Source organism: Cygnus atratus, chromosome 15 (genome assembly GCF_013377495.2).
Source record: "Cygnus atratus isolate AKBS03 ecotype Queensland, Australia chromosome 15, CAtr_DNAZoo_HiC_assembly, whole genome shotgun sequence".
Taxonomy (NCBI): domain Eukaryota; kingdom Metazoa; phylum Chordata; class Aves; order Anseriformes; family Anatidae; genus Cygnus; species Cygnus atratus.
The window spans coordinates 17672691-17690235 of NC_066376.1; the positions used below are offsets into that span (position 1 = coordinate 17672691).

Genomic DNA, 17545 nt, shown 5'->3' on the forward strand with positions numbered 1-17545 from the left:
TAAGTTTAAAAGCCAGTACTCATTCTCTTCAGCATATTGATGTATGGCAATTCCATTTCTGTAAGTGCTGGTACATAAATAATTCATCTGACATTAATATATAACCTCTCTCAGAAGAACTGTGTATTTTATTAAGAATTTATACACAAAAGGAAATGCTGCAGTAGAGGAAGACATATCCAACTCAAAGGCTAGAAAATTATCGATAGCCACCAGACATACCTGCTCAAAAACTGGCTACAGGTATCTTAACGTTTGTTTTTTTTTTCAGTGCAATAAAGAGACATTACTTAATCTAATAAATTGAAATGTCACGAGCTTCTCACAGAGAAAACGTTAATTAACATGTGAATTTTCCTAACAAAGTCCCAAAACCATTCCAGAAAAAAATCTGAAGAGAATGAATACAGGAATACCTCATTATTCTCATAGTTAAAAATTCATAGGTTGAAAAAGGGTTGGTTTATCTTCCTTTACACAATGTCCACAGAAGACGAAGAGATGTTTACCATAATATCAGACTGATTTGTCCTGCAAACTGTGGTGCTGCGGAGAGCAGTGAAGGAAGAGGGTAGAAAAACTACTAAAGTTAGGCATGCAGCAACACCTGCGTTTGTTTCAGTACAGATCAGACAGTTTGCAAACACTGCAGACTAAGTACAGGAAGCAGAACAAAATGTTATAGCTGTATAGGTAATACTGTCTTGTTAGCTGGCATAAAAGTGTCAAGTTCAAAAAACAGCACTATATAAAAATTCCATTATTTTGCCAAAAAGGTTTTCTTGCTGCTTGTTGCAGGCACTGTTCAGTCCAAAAATGTCTCTCTGGTCCTATTAACCTTCCTCACAGCTACTGCTTACTGCCAGGAGAATATCCCATTTAGAAGCCTAAGTAATATCACTAGTAATTTAACTTTCAGAAAGCTTCCTAAATATGCACCATTTCCAGACCCAGTGACTCTGGTCTGCCTCGAAAATACCACAAGAAAGACATGATTTGGGAAGCTGAAACATTTTTAATGTGTTTTATTGAGTAATTTGGACTCCAACAAAAATTCTCTATGAAGTTTCTCCTGATGTCAGAAACTGCAGGTGGAACGCAAGAAATGAACGCTGCCTCAGCTGGCAAATTTCTCTTCCTACGAAGATCACATTCATCACGAAGTGCACTGAAACAGCTTCCGTGGCTGCAACCACAACTTTCCAGAGCAAAACCTCTTCAAATGCTAAGTACAAGTTTGAATATAAGTATTTTTCACAAAACAGTAGCGAAGCGCTCATACAATTTCTGTTGGTGCACCAATTCTAATATTCACTCAAAAGAACAGAATCATTTCATGCAAAGACTGGGAAGTTCTTAATCTAGCCTAGCAAGCATTCCTTGACTTGGCTATTCAGAGAAAAAGTTATTTTTATTCATTCTGTATAACTACATTTCCAACAGTACTTAAATATTTTGGTCTTTTAGGTCAATTAATTTCTAAGTCAGATTGACAGTTACTCATCTGCAGCTGGAGGTATATTATAATGTGGCTGAGGGGCTAGATATTTTCTTCTCCATATCTATCACGTCCTGAAAATGAGGGCAAGATCTCTGCGGGATAAGAGCTTACGAGCTCTCAATAAATTCTTGCTCTGGCAGCCAGTCCATATGGCAGGGAATGCACAAATCCTTCCCCTGAGACAGCAGATAGCAGAGTTTGTCAGCAAACTGTGGAGCTACTTCAAATGTCAGAATGCTGCAGCAGTGTTTCTGCACCCTCGCCATTTGCCAGTGTGTTCATACCTCTTTGTAGTCTCTCTTTGCTGATTGTTTGCCCTCGATTCAAGCATCGCATATGCCTGTTAATCGCTGCATTGGTAGCATTGCTGTAATTCCTTTAGCCCAGAGTAAACTGTTCATAAACAACACATCAACAACAGAAAAAGGAGATACCAAAGAAGGTACTTTCAAAAAGAGAGCAGGTCTAGGTGGGGAACCTCAGCTGAAGAGCCCAGCAAAAGTTTCCACCTCCTTGCTGATCCAGTTTTAAAACTGTGCCCTAAACTGATTCAGGACCAACCTGAGAGATGAGCCAAGATGGACTTAGGGCGCCAAGTTATTAGTCTCTGATTCTGCTGTTAAGAGTATCTAGTAATTTAGTGTCCTAATTTTTAAAAAGGAAAAAAAGGAACACGGGAGGAACTACAGGCCAGTCAGTCTCATCTCTCTGCCCAGTCCTACCTCTGCTGTAATGCCATACCAGCGCTATTTCCATAAGTTGCATGGCCATGTTTGCATATCAGCACTCTAATTAGCACTGCAAAGTGTTCCTAGGTAAGCGCTTAAAGCTGACGCTTCCATGCTGCTAAGGAATATCTTTGTTGTATCCTTGCTTAAACATAGCTCCAAGCTTTCAGTCGCAGTTTAGATCTGAAGAACACTGCACATGCCTTCTGGAGAAGTATCGCACCAGTTACCTGCAGAAAACTATGCCCAGTGAGAGCAAGCTGTGGCCTTGAAAATGCAAAAACAGAGAGAGTAAAAAAAAAAACAAAAAACACCACTGCTCTCAGTCAAGTAAGTTGTGGCTCCTTTCTACAGTTTGCATGGTTACCATCACCTTAGTCTCGAAGTCATAGTAAAGGTCCTGGCTACATAAAGGAAAAACGAAATTAAAAAATTAAAACAGGGTTATACCAGCTGACTTTAAATGTAGTCTTCACTGGAAGACCTTCACATGACTTCCACTTACCGATTTGCCTTTTCACTACAGTAAATTAGCTCACAAAGGAGTGTGGGCCAAATTTTCTGTAACTGGCTGATGCTACACAGACAGAGACAGGTGGCAATGCTTATTTTTACTAGACTACATTTATATTCTGGTTGTATAATACAGAGATTTGCTTTTTGCTGAAAGGAGATAACAAGTTTGGAGGAAAAGAGAAGAAAAAATTCAAATCCCTAAAGCTACATACATAATCAAAAGTCATCTCATACACTATGAAAGAAGATTTTGAAAACAAAACAAAACAAAACAAAAAAAACCATAGGTTTGCATCTAAAGATTTGGCTGCAAAACCAGGATTTTTTCTAATTCTAGGGTTGCCTAATTACAGTAGCACTGCATGCTGATGCACACGGAGAAAGGAGTTTGAACTCAGGCTGTTAAGTATTGTCCAGCTGGTGCCAAAAGTCACTGCTCTGCCAACTTTTGTGTGAACACAGAACGTGCCTGGCTCAGCTCAGTCCAGTCCACTGCTAGCTTAGAAGAATTGAGTCTAAGTGTTTGGTTTTAACACAACCTGAATGTGAGTATGAATCTGTAATGCTCTGTGGCAGCCGTGTAACCTTGTGTGGCTGCTAGGCACAGTGTGGGAACTGCACCCAACCCTGCTGTGCACAGCTAATGTCAAGCAGGAGGTGCTATTTCCACTATAAATCCATCTGCATTCACACTTTTTAAAAAACAGACTAGCAAATTTAATCTTGACAGCTACCAGAACATGTGAAGATCTTGTGCAATCCTGCTGTTAATCTTCAGAACATGTGACAATCGCTGTTTTATTTAAAAACAGTGCAGGCAAGGATCCCACTTTTCTCACCCTTCTGAGACACACAAAATTGTCCGCAAGAAAAAAAAGTCAGCTTATTCCAGGGAATGCAACCAGTCTGCACTGGAACAAAGGTGTTTCTGCCAGGAACACGCAGGTCTGCAAAGAAGAGAACTAATGCAAAGGAAACCAGCATAAAGAACAGATCAATTAACTTCACAGAAGTTACCAGATCATGCCAACTGATCCCTGCATAGATTCTGGTGAGAATTTTGATCACAGCCCAAAGAAATGTGACTGAAATAGTCCATCAATGGAAGCAGTCCCATCACCTATTAGCATAGCCGTGACACAGAGCTGGGACCTCCTCCACAGTCATTCGCTCTACACTTGGGTCAAATACCTTCAAATACAGAGGCCTGTATCACCAGGCAAGGCTATTCACTCCCTACCAACAAAAAGTGCAAAGCACAATTTACTGATTTGCTGCAATTTACTGATTTGTTGCAATTGCTTTTTTGTTTGTTTGTTTGCTTGTTTGCTTCAGGAAGGTTACCCTCCAACTACCATCTAAGCCCAAATCTGCCTGAAGTTAACTATTAACCTTGTTTTCCAGAATGAGCAGCCTGTGAATACTGCTGCCAGATCCAATTAAGAGGAAGGCTTACGTATGAGTCTGGTTTGCTGTTCTGCGGTTTCCTCAACTTTCTTTTCGACAGTTTGTCTAATAGCTCCTAATACAAGATTTTTCTCCGTAGAGGACAAGCCTAGAGCAAACTGAGACTTAACTCAAAGGGGTTTTAGACACTGCTAGAAAATGTTTGCTGAATTCCCTATGCAAGAGTACACTTAATAAAATATCCCGAACAGAAATTCACTGAGCCTTGAAATTCCTTCTATTAGTTACATCTGATGCCTGATGCTGAAATTGAGAACAACTTGGTCACATTTGATTGAAGATGAGGATCTCAGGGAAAATTTAGTTTAGCAGCTTGATTTAGAATTGTGGTCTCCTGACACTCAGGCTTTCTGACACATAGTCCTTCCTTTAAATCCAAGTCCTCGGAGAGACAAGATTACTAAAGAAATTCAGTTTTCATAACTTTTAATCTACTCTCCCAATCATCCTGGTTGCAAAGGAAATTTTGGAAATGCATTCAAGCTAACTTTTTTAATGTAAGGAGATAACCCAATATTTTTTATTTCTTTTTCCTCTTCTAGCATTTTAATCCCTCCTCTAGGGACATTTTGCTAGACTGTATTGACTCATGGGTTTCTGAGGTTAGCAGTACAGACTGAAAGAGATTCCTGTGGGAATAGAGAAAGCTGGGATGGGTTGTCTAGTTCCTGTCAGCTTTTGAAGGTACTTGGAACAGCGCTGATCATGCAAATGATTAGTTTTCTATAAAAGAAACTAAAGTAAAATGTCAGAGTAAAGGACATAGATATATATACTAATAATGGAAGGAAAAATCAAAGTTTTTGAACAAACTACTTTAAGTGTTATATGCTGCAGATTCCTGTCCAAAACAGTTATATACCGACTTTCTCCTGTCACCTCTGAATCTAAGAACAGTTTACACAATCTCATAGTGACAGTGATTCCAGCTTCTTCCCATCTGCAGGCTTTCTTCTTGCCTGGCTGCTTGTCTTTGTCTTACCTGTGGATTTCTGTGTATTGTACTAATAGACAGTAACCGAGAGGGACAGACAGATTCTACCAAGAAGCGTAAGACTCAAGTAGCACTCTCTGCAGCTTATTTTGCATCCTTTGTTCTACTTAGGTACTGCTCACACTGGAGGTACCAGAGTTTATAAGACTAGTTGAATTAATACAAGACCTTAAATACTAAGTAATTCCGAATGTGAAACTAAGTTTCCCAAATGTTTCCAAAATAATAGGGCAAACTGACAGCCATTCAGAACAGTATTCCAGTCTTAAGGTTCAATCAAAGGCCTTGCTTGGGTCTGCTGACTTTGCAGGATTACTTTAGCTAGGCTCTTATAATTTTTAAAGAACATCTCTAATACATTTTTCAGCATAACTCCTCTTTCTTTATCACCAATTTGCTACCATTAATAACTCATTTCTTATGTTGTTTCTCTCCAACAACTCAGCATTTCAGTAGCACACACACTTCTAAAGCCTGCAAGACTCATAATTATAGTTCAGATAATAAAGGAGAAATAACATTCTGCATACTTACGGGAAAACAGTAATCAAGAGATTTGCCTTCTGTTCCTAGATCTGGCATAGATACCCCGTGCATCCTTGGACAATTTGTTTATATCAAAATTTTCAAGTGTTGCCAGGGGAGTCTGAAACCTACAATAGGCCTGGCTTCTAGAGCTAAATCTCTTAGTAGTGGATACTTTTTCAGAAGCACTGAACAGCCACAACTCCCACTGTTGTATTCAGCTTCTCCAGCATACAGTCCTACATACCCAGTTGAGCCCAGAGTTGGCAGAACTTCAAAACCCTGAGCTCTTAGCCATCCGGGCTTTGCCGTCTGTAGCAACTTTGCCTCACTCTAAACAGAGCTCAGCAAGAATTTGTTTAACATTGGTAGTAGAAGACTGGCTATCAATGATTACAAGCATTGATAACCTTGAATAGTTCTATAGAAATATAGTGTTGATCTACCAGCAATGGCAGCAGCTATCCATAATGTGGTAAAGCATTTAAAACCAAGTAACTGCCAAATACACTTTGCACATCTGCCTAGGTAATATATTAAACCTTACTTTTATAGATGGTCTTTTAAAACAAATAGGTCCAGGAAACTGTATCAGGAAAGTAATGCATAAAGAAGCTGAGGTTTTCTGTGTTCACGTAGTTTACGGGAACTTCGACCAAAACCAAGCTAGCTAAAGTAAGTACATACGCAGCTGAGTGGAGAACACTAGCACGTCTTATTCAGGTATTTCCGTTCACTGTCTGAAAGAAACAAGATGTCCAGAAGCATGACTCCTGTGCTAATGTTGCTAATGTCTACAGAAACACATTAGAAGCCTTCGATTACATTAATTTATCCAGGAAAACAGCTTGAAAGACACAGTGAAAAAGTTGGTGACTTAGGAAGTCTTCACCTCACAGAATAAACACCTTCTTATTCTTTGCACATCTAGGGAAGTGTGCAGGTACCAGTCTGGATGTCACATTTCCATTTACAAGGCTTTTTTGTATTAACTCAGCAGTAAGAAGCAGGTCTCTTTGGAGCAATCTGTCTACATTTCTGCCCAGCATTGTAAAATGGAAGATACCAGTTGTGTCTAGGAGACTTTGCAACTGTCCTGAAGTTAGCTGGAAACCTGGTCTAACTGCTGTGTTGGGTCTGTGATAATCTTTTGCGTCACTTCCAGTTTGATTCTTTTCAGAACTGGCTGTCAGAGTCTGCTCTGCCACCAGCTACAGGTAAAGGTATTAGATTTCTTCACCTCTCCAAGTACTAAATTGATTTCTATTTCAAACAGTATTTGCTCTTGTTTGCTTTAAATAAACACGAAGAGCATTTGAATGGCTGAAGAACTGTATAATACAGATTTCCTCAACAGTTGTTTTTTTTTTTTTTTTTTTTTAGCTTTTCAACTCTCTGAACTATTGCCTGTTAGCCTGGCGATCACGCTCCTATTGTCTTGTGTTTTGACCCGCTACCTACATTTCATTGCTATCAGCCATCTGACGGCACTGGAGCTCTCAGCTACAGCTGTTTATCTGTATTTAGCAACTTAGGGTCCTGTTAAACAATCAGAAAACATGTGACTTGGTCATATACCAAAGAAAACACAGAAAAAAAAAATCAGGCCTGTCTGCATCATGAAGGCTGGAATACCAACTCCACCAATGCTGTTAATTTAGATTTTTCCTCAATATTATCCAAGGCTATTAATACAATGTAAGCCCTATACGTAGGCATGCAGCTTATCTGGCTATACACTGACAAATAACCTGATACTACTTCAAATGGAGATATGAGATACAAATAATCAGACCTGTCACAGCCCCACGCAGACTTCCAATAAGAAATAATCTCCATGGGAAACTATACACTATGTAAATCCAAACTGTTTGCAGTTGTAACTGTTCACAGATGTAAACTGCAATACCTTTCATGTCTGAATACCTGCAACTTGTGTTGCTATTTCTGTTCAAAAACTGTGTAACTAATGCCAGCAGAATGCAGAATCATTTCCTAGCTGATAATTCTATATACTAGGTAGATATTCTATATAGAATATATCTCTCTATATAAGATAGATATAGACAGATATTCTATATTCTACCTGAAGCTACATTCAATTCTATCTAAAGCTACATTCAGGGTCTTGCCATAGCTGTGATGCCCTAACAACAAGTAAATGGAAAGGGGCTATCATGTTTGGATAATCTGCACAGGTTGCAGGGATGGTACCATCACTGTCTTCCAGAGCTCTGTATTTAGCTTTTACATCTCTTTAGCTTTTTAAGCATTCCCATTGTCCTTCTGATTCCCTGCTCTCTCTTTTCTGTGCTAATATTCTCACCACAGAGTTCTCAACCCTTCACAAATCTAAAGGAATTAAAGATATTGCCTTGTATTCATAAGTATATGGTCTCTCCAGCAGCACCATTCACTGTATGTTGTGTTATTCAATTTGCCATACCCTACGAGCCCCGGTACAGCATGTTGTCTTTGCTAGCGTTCAGCCTGTGCCAGAGGCCAGCTGCTGGCATGGGAGCAACTACGGTGTCTAACTCTGGAGAGGTCCAGGCTGTCCAGACTACCCACCATTAGTATAGCTGCAATAACTAATAGCAGAGAAACTTGTATATAGGAACTAGTAGAGATGAGACTCTTCAAGAGGCACTGAGATTTCTAAAATGGAGGGCATGTATTCACACAGGTTGCAAGAGCCAAATGGGAAATGAACAGGAACAAGAGAAATGTCTTCATCGTACTTACAGGGTAACTGATTTTCCAGTGTTATAAAATGATCTGATTTCTTACAACTATTAATATCAGTTTCAAGGAATGTGCACTTCCAGTTTTGTTATTTCGAAATGTAGTGGGAGAAAAAAGTCCAAATATTTCCCAGAGTAGTTGCTTTTCAGGGAATAACTGCTGACTGGAGGTCTCACCGTAAGGAATACTGTGTAGGTTTTCTTTCACAGAGAAAAAAAAAAAGCCACGTTCTTTTGAAGCCTTGTGCATTCATCCTGGAGAAGGTGCAGGGCACGTAGTACAGTAAGTAGTACTGCTAGAAAGATAGCTTGTCCTTTACAACTGATGACTGGTGGGTAATCCTGCAGCATGGTCCCTTCACCCACCAGGGCTGCACGCACGGATGGCTCGCAGCCAGGTTACCCTGGCATGGCTGCCAGGCGGCGAGCGCAGTGCCTGGAAAACGTTTGATGCTGACAGCTACTGTGAACTGCTTTGTGGGGAACAGCTTTTCCACTGTGTTAATTCTGCTGCAAAAAAGGATTTTCTAAACTAGAGTCATTCAAAACAGAAACATCATAAAAATCAAATTTATACTGAACTTTGGCATATACAGCTTAGCCCGTATTTATTGCAAGAAAGAATTACAAAAACTGAATTCTCTAAAAGCTGAGTCAAGAAGACAGCTAGGTCACTAGAGAAAAGGCTGCTCTGCTCCTTGCTCACAGACTGCAGTCCTGGATGACAGACATGCAGCTCTGCCTTCCCTGAACTTTGGAGGGAGTTGGCACTGCTTGAATAAGCCTCCTAGCTGATGCAATGAGGATGTAAAATTTGACTTGGAAAACAGTCAAGCACAAATACACGCTTCTTGTGTACCACTTACCATGCAGGGCTAAACCATGAATTCATTTGTCCTGTAGTCCCCTTGCCCCAAGGATGTGCTGGTAACTGCAGTAGAGCACCTCTCTTGCCCTAGATTGGCACTGCGAGCTTTGCAGCTTTCTGGCCTCCCTTAAGGGATGTGGTCCTCCACCCAGCAACCAGTGCAGCACTTACCACAGCTAAATTCCCTTCAGCACCCCCTAAGGCTCCACTACCCTGTCTAACCTGGGTACAGAATACTAACAATAATTGTGATGCAGGGAAAGTCATATATGCTGACATTTAGGATTTGACATAGCATAGTGCAGTTGCTGCAGATTCCATTCAAATTAAATCCTGCTGCAGATTTTCAGAGGGAGAGTACACTTAATCCTAAAAAAGAAGGTAAAAATGTCTTTACCTGAAACTTGGAACAATGGAAGTAAAGGAAAGAAGAGAGAATTACCGATAGATTAAGTTGCAGCAGGGTGAAGGAGAATGAAGGCCTTTGCACAACCAACAGCAGAACAGCCTACAGCTCAGCTTCTAGTATAGTGACTAATTGCTGGTACTTAGGAAATTAATCTGAAGATCTTAATTGCAACTAAAACAATTACTCATAATCAGAATACTGCATTTAATAGTCTTTACTACTAATAGATAAAATAGCTACATCATGTGTTAAATACTGTCTGTGTTAAAACTTCTGATTGTTCCAATGCAGTATTCCTGTCTTGGGTTTCATAGGTCATGAGCCGCCTTCCTGGATTCAGAGGAGTAAACAAGTACACCCGGGCAAAATTTAACAGGAAACTTGCAGGGAAAAAAAAATGGTGACGAGAGTCATCAAGGGACTAACTGGAACTGCCTGAATAGATTTATTAATATGGTTTAGATTTCCATAACATTTCCAGCTCCCCTTGTTTATAGCACTCAAAAACCATTTTGTCTATAAATCACCCCTAGTTTCTCTACTAACGTTAGGCAGTTCTAACCATTAAGCGCAGCAGCAAATGTTTTCATTAGATTTCTATTCTTTGTAGGGATCTGCTGCATAGTGTTTTCTGGAATGGATGACACCTCCATTTTGAACTGTTTATTGTGATTCAGTTTCAAGAGGGCTCCTAAAATTCAAAGCAAAATAATGCAAGTTGGCACAGATGCTGAGACAACAAGGGATTTCTTTTTCTCCTGGCTACAGTAGGGAAGGTTCATACTGAGCTTCACATGGAGAGACGTTCCACTGCAGGGTAATCTGTCACAATAAATGCAACATACTGGTGCATACTATGATTTGCATTAGTGCACTTATTCTGTTTCAGGAAGCACTGGCTGTAAAAAGCAGAACTATGGTAATAAAATCCAATAAGAGTGTCAAGAAGTTACTAAGCAATATCACTCTAATCTGTGAATTTCTAGCTCTACCTCAACATAGCTCTAGTACAAAACGAAGCATACAGGCCAAATACTTTACTCTACTATGAATGCTGAAAATTTAAAACAAACAAAAACTTTAAATATGCAAATTAGAAATCTAAACAGATTTTCTTTTGGGTTTCCCCAGCCAACACATTCAAAATTAAAATGTCTCAAAGACCCGCAAGAAATACAGCCTGAGTAAGGCAAACAATAAACAAGGAGAGGTCTACAAACCTGGCAGACATTTAAAAAAACTTTTTGTATATTTGTTCGAACGCGCTTACAGTGGTAAACTTGAGAGAGAGGAGCTTCAGTTCAAGTCTGCAGGGCATTTGCCTTTCTGTACCTCCAGAATTGGCTAAGGACCAATTCTGGACTCTTATTAACAAGACTCATACATACACACCAGGACTCTTTTACAACTTGGTGTTTTAATACCTTCCAGGTGGTAAAAGAAAGGGATGCACAGTAAAATTAAGAGGGCCACAGTCTAGAGGCCTTGGACTCTGAGGGACAAATGGCTTTGTTGATAAACTGCTCAGCCTGAGACTCTGTGCCGCCCCCCTCTTCTGGACTCACTTATGAATATGTATTTGTTGTTTCTTTTCTTTTTCATGGAAAGGGAAACTTGTAGCCTTCTTTATAATGCGTAAATTAAAAAGAGGAAAAATGTAACTGCAGCTTAGGGTTGTTTTTTTAATACAGGTAATTTTCTTTGTGGTTCTTGTATAAAACATTCTGGTATTACTTACAATTTTTTTCCTAGAGCAGTCTCTGGTGGCCTGGAGAACTGCAAGAGGTGTAACATTAGAAAAAAATCAATAAATGAAAACGAAGCAGAGAGAATGAAAATGGAAGAGATTTACAGCCAGCCAAACCATTTTGGTTGAGTTAATACTGTAATTATTTGAACAGATGAATACTTTTTTCTTGCCTTCTGGAAAGGGTGGGGGTGGGAAGAACACAACAAGGAAGTTCTTCAAGAAGATTCCCTAGGAAATCTTCATAGAGAAAAGGAGGAATTAAAAAAGTTCTGTAAGCCTTTGCAAATTTTAAACAGAAAGGAATTAATAGATTAAAGTTAGGCCCAAATGACTAAGAAGCCAAACCAGAAAAAAATGTATTTTGATTTGGGTATGGGGGGGTCACATTTACTGATTTTACAGTCCTTATAATCCACCATGATGTTAATTTCATCTAGTAAACATGGGCAATGTCTTTTCACTTATATATTTCTATACTATTCTATAGTAGTTTATATAGTCAGCTTTTCTAGAAAGTAGCTGAAGCACTCAGTTTATCAGAAAATATGTCTTCATACTAAATGAAAAAAAAAAACCAACACACACGTAGTGGTCAGCTTATTTTGGTCCCTGCTCATCTGGAGTATCTGCAGGCTATGAAAGAGGCTGAGCTCTTACTGATCTAATCACACCCATTATTGCAGCCCTTCATTTTCACACTAAGAAACAAGTGAGGAGCTGATTGCAGACTGTTTGTCCTACAAAAAAAAAAAAAAAAAAAAGATTGCTTTGCCACAGTAGAAGTGTATTCTGGGCCACACTACTGATGACAGAAGGAACTAGGAGGGTGCTAGGTTCATCAGGAAGGGGAAAAGTCTGCTGCACACAGGAACATAAAATATGTGGTCTTTTTCCATTGGTAAGGAAAAGAATGGAAAAACTTTTTGGCTCTCCCTCCAGTCGTGGAACAGGCAATAGCTTTGTTGCGTATGTCTTTGTGGTCAAGTTAAACTGAAGGAAATGCTGAACAACTCCCCCATTTACAAATCTGCTTTCCAAATGTATATTGAAAAATCAGATTTTCAGCATAACACAGTTACCTGTAGTGCCAAGCAAACACTGTTCCTGCAAAGTGAAGTTCACACTGCCAAATCTTTCAGCTAGGAAACTGTTAGCTCTCCTATCTAATACAGACAACCCTTGCAGCCTAATCACAAAGCAATATTTGATTCCACTAAAACCTAAATGATGTCACGTTTAAAATAACTTTTCTGAATCAAAGTCATAACCTGGAAGGACAGGAAACTGCCTGTATACACAGAGTGAGTCTGAGATGGCAGCACGATCATCAGATACTTTCTCTCAGTAGGCTTCATATCTCTGGCATAAATGTTTATAAATAACTGCTGCAGAAAGGAAATACCCTCATGCTTTGTTTATCCTTAACATACAAAACCAGCCTCCAAAACATGGGACTGAGCTGTTTCAAGACAGCAAAAGCCAAGAAATTTCTCATTTTGCATATTTTGAGGCAGTAGAGTTGGAGATAGCCATGTTGCAGCAAAACAATGAGACTCTTCTGTGTCAACAAAATGTACAGCAGTTTTCACCTTTACAATTATCATCTGAGTAATTACATACAAGAGCTGCTCTTTCAGGTCAGAAGACAAGGCACGTAAGCAGAAACACTCCCTGTCCCAACTTAGGTTCTGTGCCAAAAAAGGGCTTCAGCCTTCTGAAGCCTGCAGCTAAGCTTATGCTCAAATGGGTTTTAAACAATCCTTTTTTCCTGGCCTAGATTCACAGCCTATCATCATGAAGTACCACTTACAACACTAAATAGAATAAGAGAATCCACCATTGTCATACTGCTGTCACACAGGAACTATCTTTTATGGGTTTTCTTTAAATAGATGAGGTGGGTATTCCTGAAGGTGGAATTAATGCTGAAACAAATTGATTCTACTACTCAGATATATGCTAATCTTAAATGTGCTTTTACACTTTGTGAGTCACAGCAAAATGACAGTAAGATACACCGTGGACATGGGAATATACACATATAATCACAACAGGGTATTCAGAACAGCACAGGATAACAGCGATCTTCCTTTGTAATGACTACACTGATTACTTTAAAACAAAACGACAAGCTCATCCCTGTGTTCTCAGGAGTATCAATTGCCTTTGTTTTCCCATCACTAAAGAGCAAACACACCCCTTTCTCTGAACGTAATGGGAACTTAAAATGGTGCTATTAGCGCAACCTGTCTGATAATCTCATTATCCTTTTCTTTCCTACAAAACTGCCAGTTTCCTTCATTATGGACGATTACTCAGTCTTTGGCCTCTGAGTTTATCCACTTCCTACCTAACATACTAAAGCTGTGACGACACCATCTCAGTAAATAGCTTTAGTTTCACAGACACAAAAAAATGTCCCAAGTGTAGTGGTCAAGGTACAGCAACCAGAAACAGACAACTTTCTGATATTAAAGACATCAAACAATATGTTGTGCATCAAACAGCAGACTGGTTAAAAACAACCTCAAACTTTCAGCCAACAGTAGGAACTGTGGAGATCTCAGGTTCATCCGTGACTGAGCATAAAAGCCATGAGATGCTTTCTTAAGCACGAGCATATGGGAAGCTGGTAGGCTTCCACAGAAGATCTGCAAGCTTCTGTGGTACATACAGCCTGCCCTTGTAGAGGAAACAAGTCTGGCTTTAGAGTGTGAGCTTTATAAAACTGTTGAAAATTCAGCTTTGACACGGACAGAATCTTCTTGTACTTTTATTCCTCTTCAGCTTCAAAACTGGATTAATAATTTCCTTCCTTCAAATGAAATAAGGAAAGAGAAAACTTACCTGCCAAGCTGCTGGAGGGATTCAGCTCAGTCTCCTTTTCTCTGTGATGTCCGTGCTCTCCAGTGGGCCTGCAAGTAAAGGTGTGAGCTGTTACTTGTGCCTACTTAAACAGAGGGGGCAGCATTTTGTCCTCTAGCAATTTATTAATAGACTTGCAAAACAGCTACTTCTAAGGATCAGCTAAAACACACATAAATAAATATTCTCTGTGGAATAATCTGTTTTTCTGATATATTTTCTTGGGTGCAAAGATGATTACTGAACAGATTTTGCAGCAAAGAGTGCCACAAAACAAAAGAAAATTGAACAAGTATAGATCCAGGAAAGCATGTCTGTTGTCTTTCCAAGTGGGAACGGAGGAAGCAAGAGTTTTATTTTACTAGCTACCATTTCAGAAGTAACACAACAAATGCCCTCAATTAAAGGAACAACTATTGACAGTAACCATTCAAAATCCATAGTTAATGGAAAGACACAGAAAGCTCCAAAGCGGGGTACACTTCAGTGGCCACATGAACTGTCTGAAAAGCTGCTGAAAGACAGGGAGAGCTTGAGGTGAATTTGCAACAATGGAAATCATCACTCTAACAAAACAAATCACAGGCAAAACTTAATCTGATCATGAACTTCTCTGACAGTGGTATAGTTAGTCCCCGAAGAGAAACCAAAGAACCTCTATAATTAGTAATGCTTAAAATCAACATTGCTGGAAACTATGCTAGGGGTCGGAGTAGCTCCAGCAGAGACTGGGATGACTGTGATAATGACTACAGCTGACCCCAAAATACTCCTGCACATAATTCCCTGTGAAGTTAATTACACATGTAATGTCAAGTGCTGTGATATAAAAGCATCAGAGCAGGAGGGTACACTTTAAATGATGCTGTGAAATTCAGAAAATTGTTAAATCTGTCTGCATAAGATTTAAAAAGCCTTGAGCATTAACTGGAGACAGGTAAAGGTGGCAAAGCAAGAGAAGGTTTTAAGCAGTTGTGAAGGATTAGGAGCCCTGTACTTTCTCCACAGCAGACTGTGAACTTCCCATGCTCTCAGCCTGTGCTTGTCAAGCAGCCCGTTTGCAAAGATAAGAAACCAATGTGAACGAACCTGCTTTGTTCTCTGTGCAATTTGCCAAGTATGGGTTACAAAATCGCTATTAAAAGTTTCTCAAAGGCAAAAAAGTTTCTAAATTATGCTAAAAGAGATTGCTGGACTTCTCTTAAGGCTGCGCTATGAGCAGATGACTTTTACCAGTCAGCTCTCGTAATTGCATTCATGCTTTTTATACAAAAGTGCATGACCTTCTCACTGAAGTGCATCAGGACACTAATCCATTACAGCCAGCCTGCATTCTTGGTTATGTAAAACAGGCATATGCAGACATTCAAACATTTAAATGTGATTTAAACATCGTTTTAAATTACCGGCCCCACTGGCTACCTCTGCATCAGCTCACCGACACAAAGATGAGTTCCTGTCATGTCCAGCATTGCTGTGCCAGGGCCGCAGCTCCTAACAGTGCAAGGAGCCTGGTGTTGGTGCTCAGTCTTTGGCTTTTTAAAAAGATTTCGAACCTTTAAAGATGTGTTTAGGGGCCCTTTATCATCTCTTGATTGGCAGCTGATGCACAAACACAACAGAACCTGATGCTGTTACAACCATTAAAAGGAAACCTTATTTAAAGTTTACGTGAATTGCTACAGGCCCACGGCGGACACAGCATTACTGCAAGGCACTCCTACACCCTATAAAGTCATGCATGATAGGGGCCAGCACCCCTATATTGTACAATAGGTGTTCACAGGGGAGCACGGTAACTTCTGCACCCAAATTCCTGTCAAGGCCTTCGCTCTCACAGCTCTTTTTGCCACATAGCTCTCTCAAGCAATCCGGGACGGGCTCTGCCAGCACTCACCCCAGGCCTGAGCCCAGTAACAGCCAGGGGGAGGCTGCAGGGAGCCAGAACCGGCCAAATCCGCAGCGCATCCCCGCAGCTGCCTCAGGGCAGGGGGCACCTCCTCCCTCAGCGCCCCTCGCCTCAGCCGCCTATCTTCTTCTTCCTCCTCCTCCTCGGGCACCACCGGCCCTGCTCGGACGGCTCTGTAAGGGGCGGCGGGGCCGCCGCTGCTGCCGGGGAGGAGAGACGAGAGGAGAAGGGAGAAGGGAGGAGGGGAGGGGAGGGGAGGGGAGGGGAGGGGAGGGGAGGGGAGAGGAGGGCCGAGCCCCGGCCCTGCCCGCCGAGGCGCCCATTGGCCGCGGCGCGGCGCCGCTCGGCCCCGCTATAAGGCGGCGCGGGCGGGGAAGCGGCCGTCGCGCCCGGGGTGGCGTCGGTGGGAGTGCCGTAGGCTGCGGCGGGGCCGGATCGGAGCGACGGTGAGGGTCTGGGGTGGTGGCTGGGCTGGGCTGGGCTGGGCTGGGCTGGGGGCTCGGTCCCGACACAAAGGGGGCGGGCGAGGCCGGGCGGCGCCGCCGCTGAGGGAAGGGCTCCGGGTGGGTGTGTGGGCGGGGGGCACCGCGGTCCCCTAGGGCCGCTCTTTGTGTGTGAGAGGAGACCGGGGGGTGGGCGGCCGCGCCGAGCCGAGCCGAGCTCCCGGCTCCGGAACGCTTTGGCTGCGCGCTGCCGTGGGCCGGAGCCGCGGGGCCGGGCCCCGGAGCTGCCGGCAGGGCCGGCTGTGCCCTCCGCGGCCCCCTGCGCTGCCTGCTGTGGGGAGGATGCGGCCCGTGGGTGGGCGTCAGGGGTGGGAGCGCCCCGTGCCGTCCTCACCTCGGGTAGGGGAGCGGGGGGTGTCCCCTCCGTCTGGCCGGGCTGCCAGGAGCGGGGACATCCCTCTGGGAAGGGAGCCCAAGGGATCTGGGACGTGCAGGGAGCTGTGCAGCCCCTCCCTCCAGGGGGATGAAGGCGGCCAGGCCAGGCGCAGGGCAGCCTCACCTTCGCTTTTCCCGCGAGCTGAGATGGAAACCCGGAGTGCAGGACTGAGAGCCCGAGCTATTGAGCTACTTGGTGCTGGTACGTGACAGGGTTTGGTGTTACTTGCAGTCTGTGAGCAGAGTATAATCGAGCAAAACTGCTTGATTATCAGTAATAAACAGGAACAGCTAGCTGCTGTTGGACGAAGCCATTAAAATACATATATCCTGAGCACTCATTCAATTGTGTAAGTTAAAAAAGGGTTTCATCAGCAAACTTAATGTTGCC

General features: G+C 41.9%; 1 protein-coding gene across 1 annotated transcript in view; it reads right to left on the reverse strand.

Annotated features, from left to right (window-relative positions):
- The window catches only part of LITAF (lipopolysaccharide induced TNF factor), a 101318-nt gene extending 84842 nt beyond the window's left edge, over positions 1 to 16476 (reverse strand). The window contains exons 1-2 of the mRNA XM_035549046.2: positions 16265 to 16476; positions 14350 to 14417 (exon numbers count right to left, since the gene is read on the reverse strand). Coding sequence (XP_035404939.1) covers positions 14350 to 14417; positions 16265 to 16335 — 139 coding nt within the window. The 5' untranslated portion in view covers positions 16336 to 16476. The remainder of the gene's footprint in view (positions 1 to 14349; positions 14418 to 16264) is intronic.
- Between the last annotated feature and the right edge of the window lie 1069 nt (positions 16477 to 17545).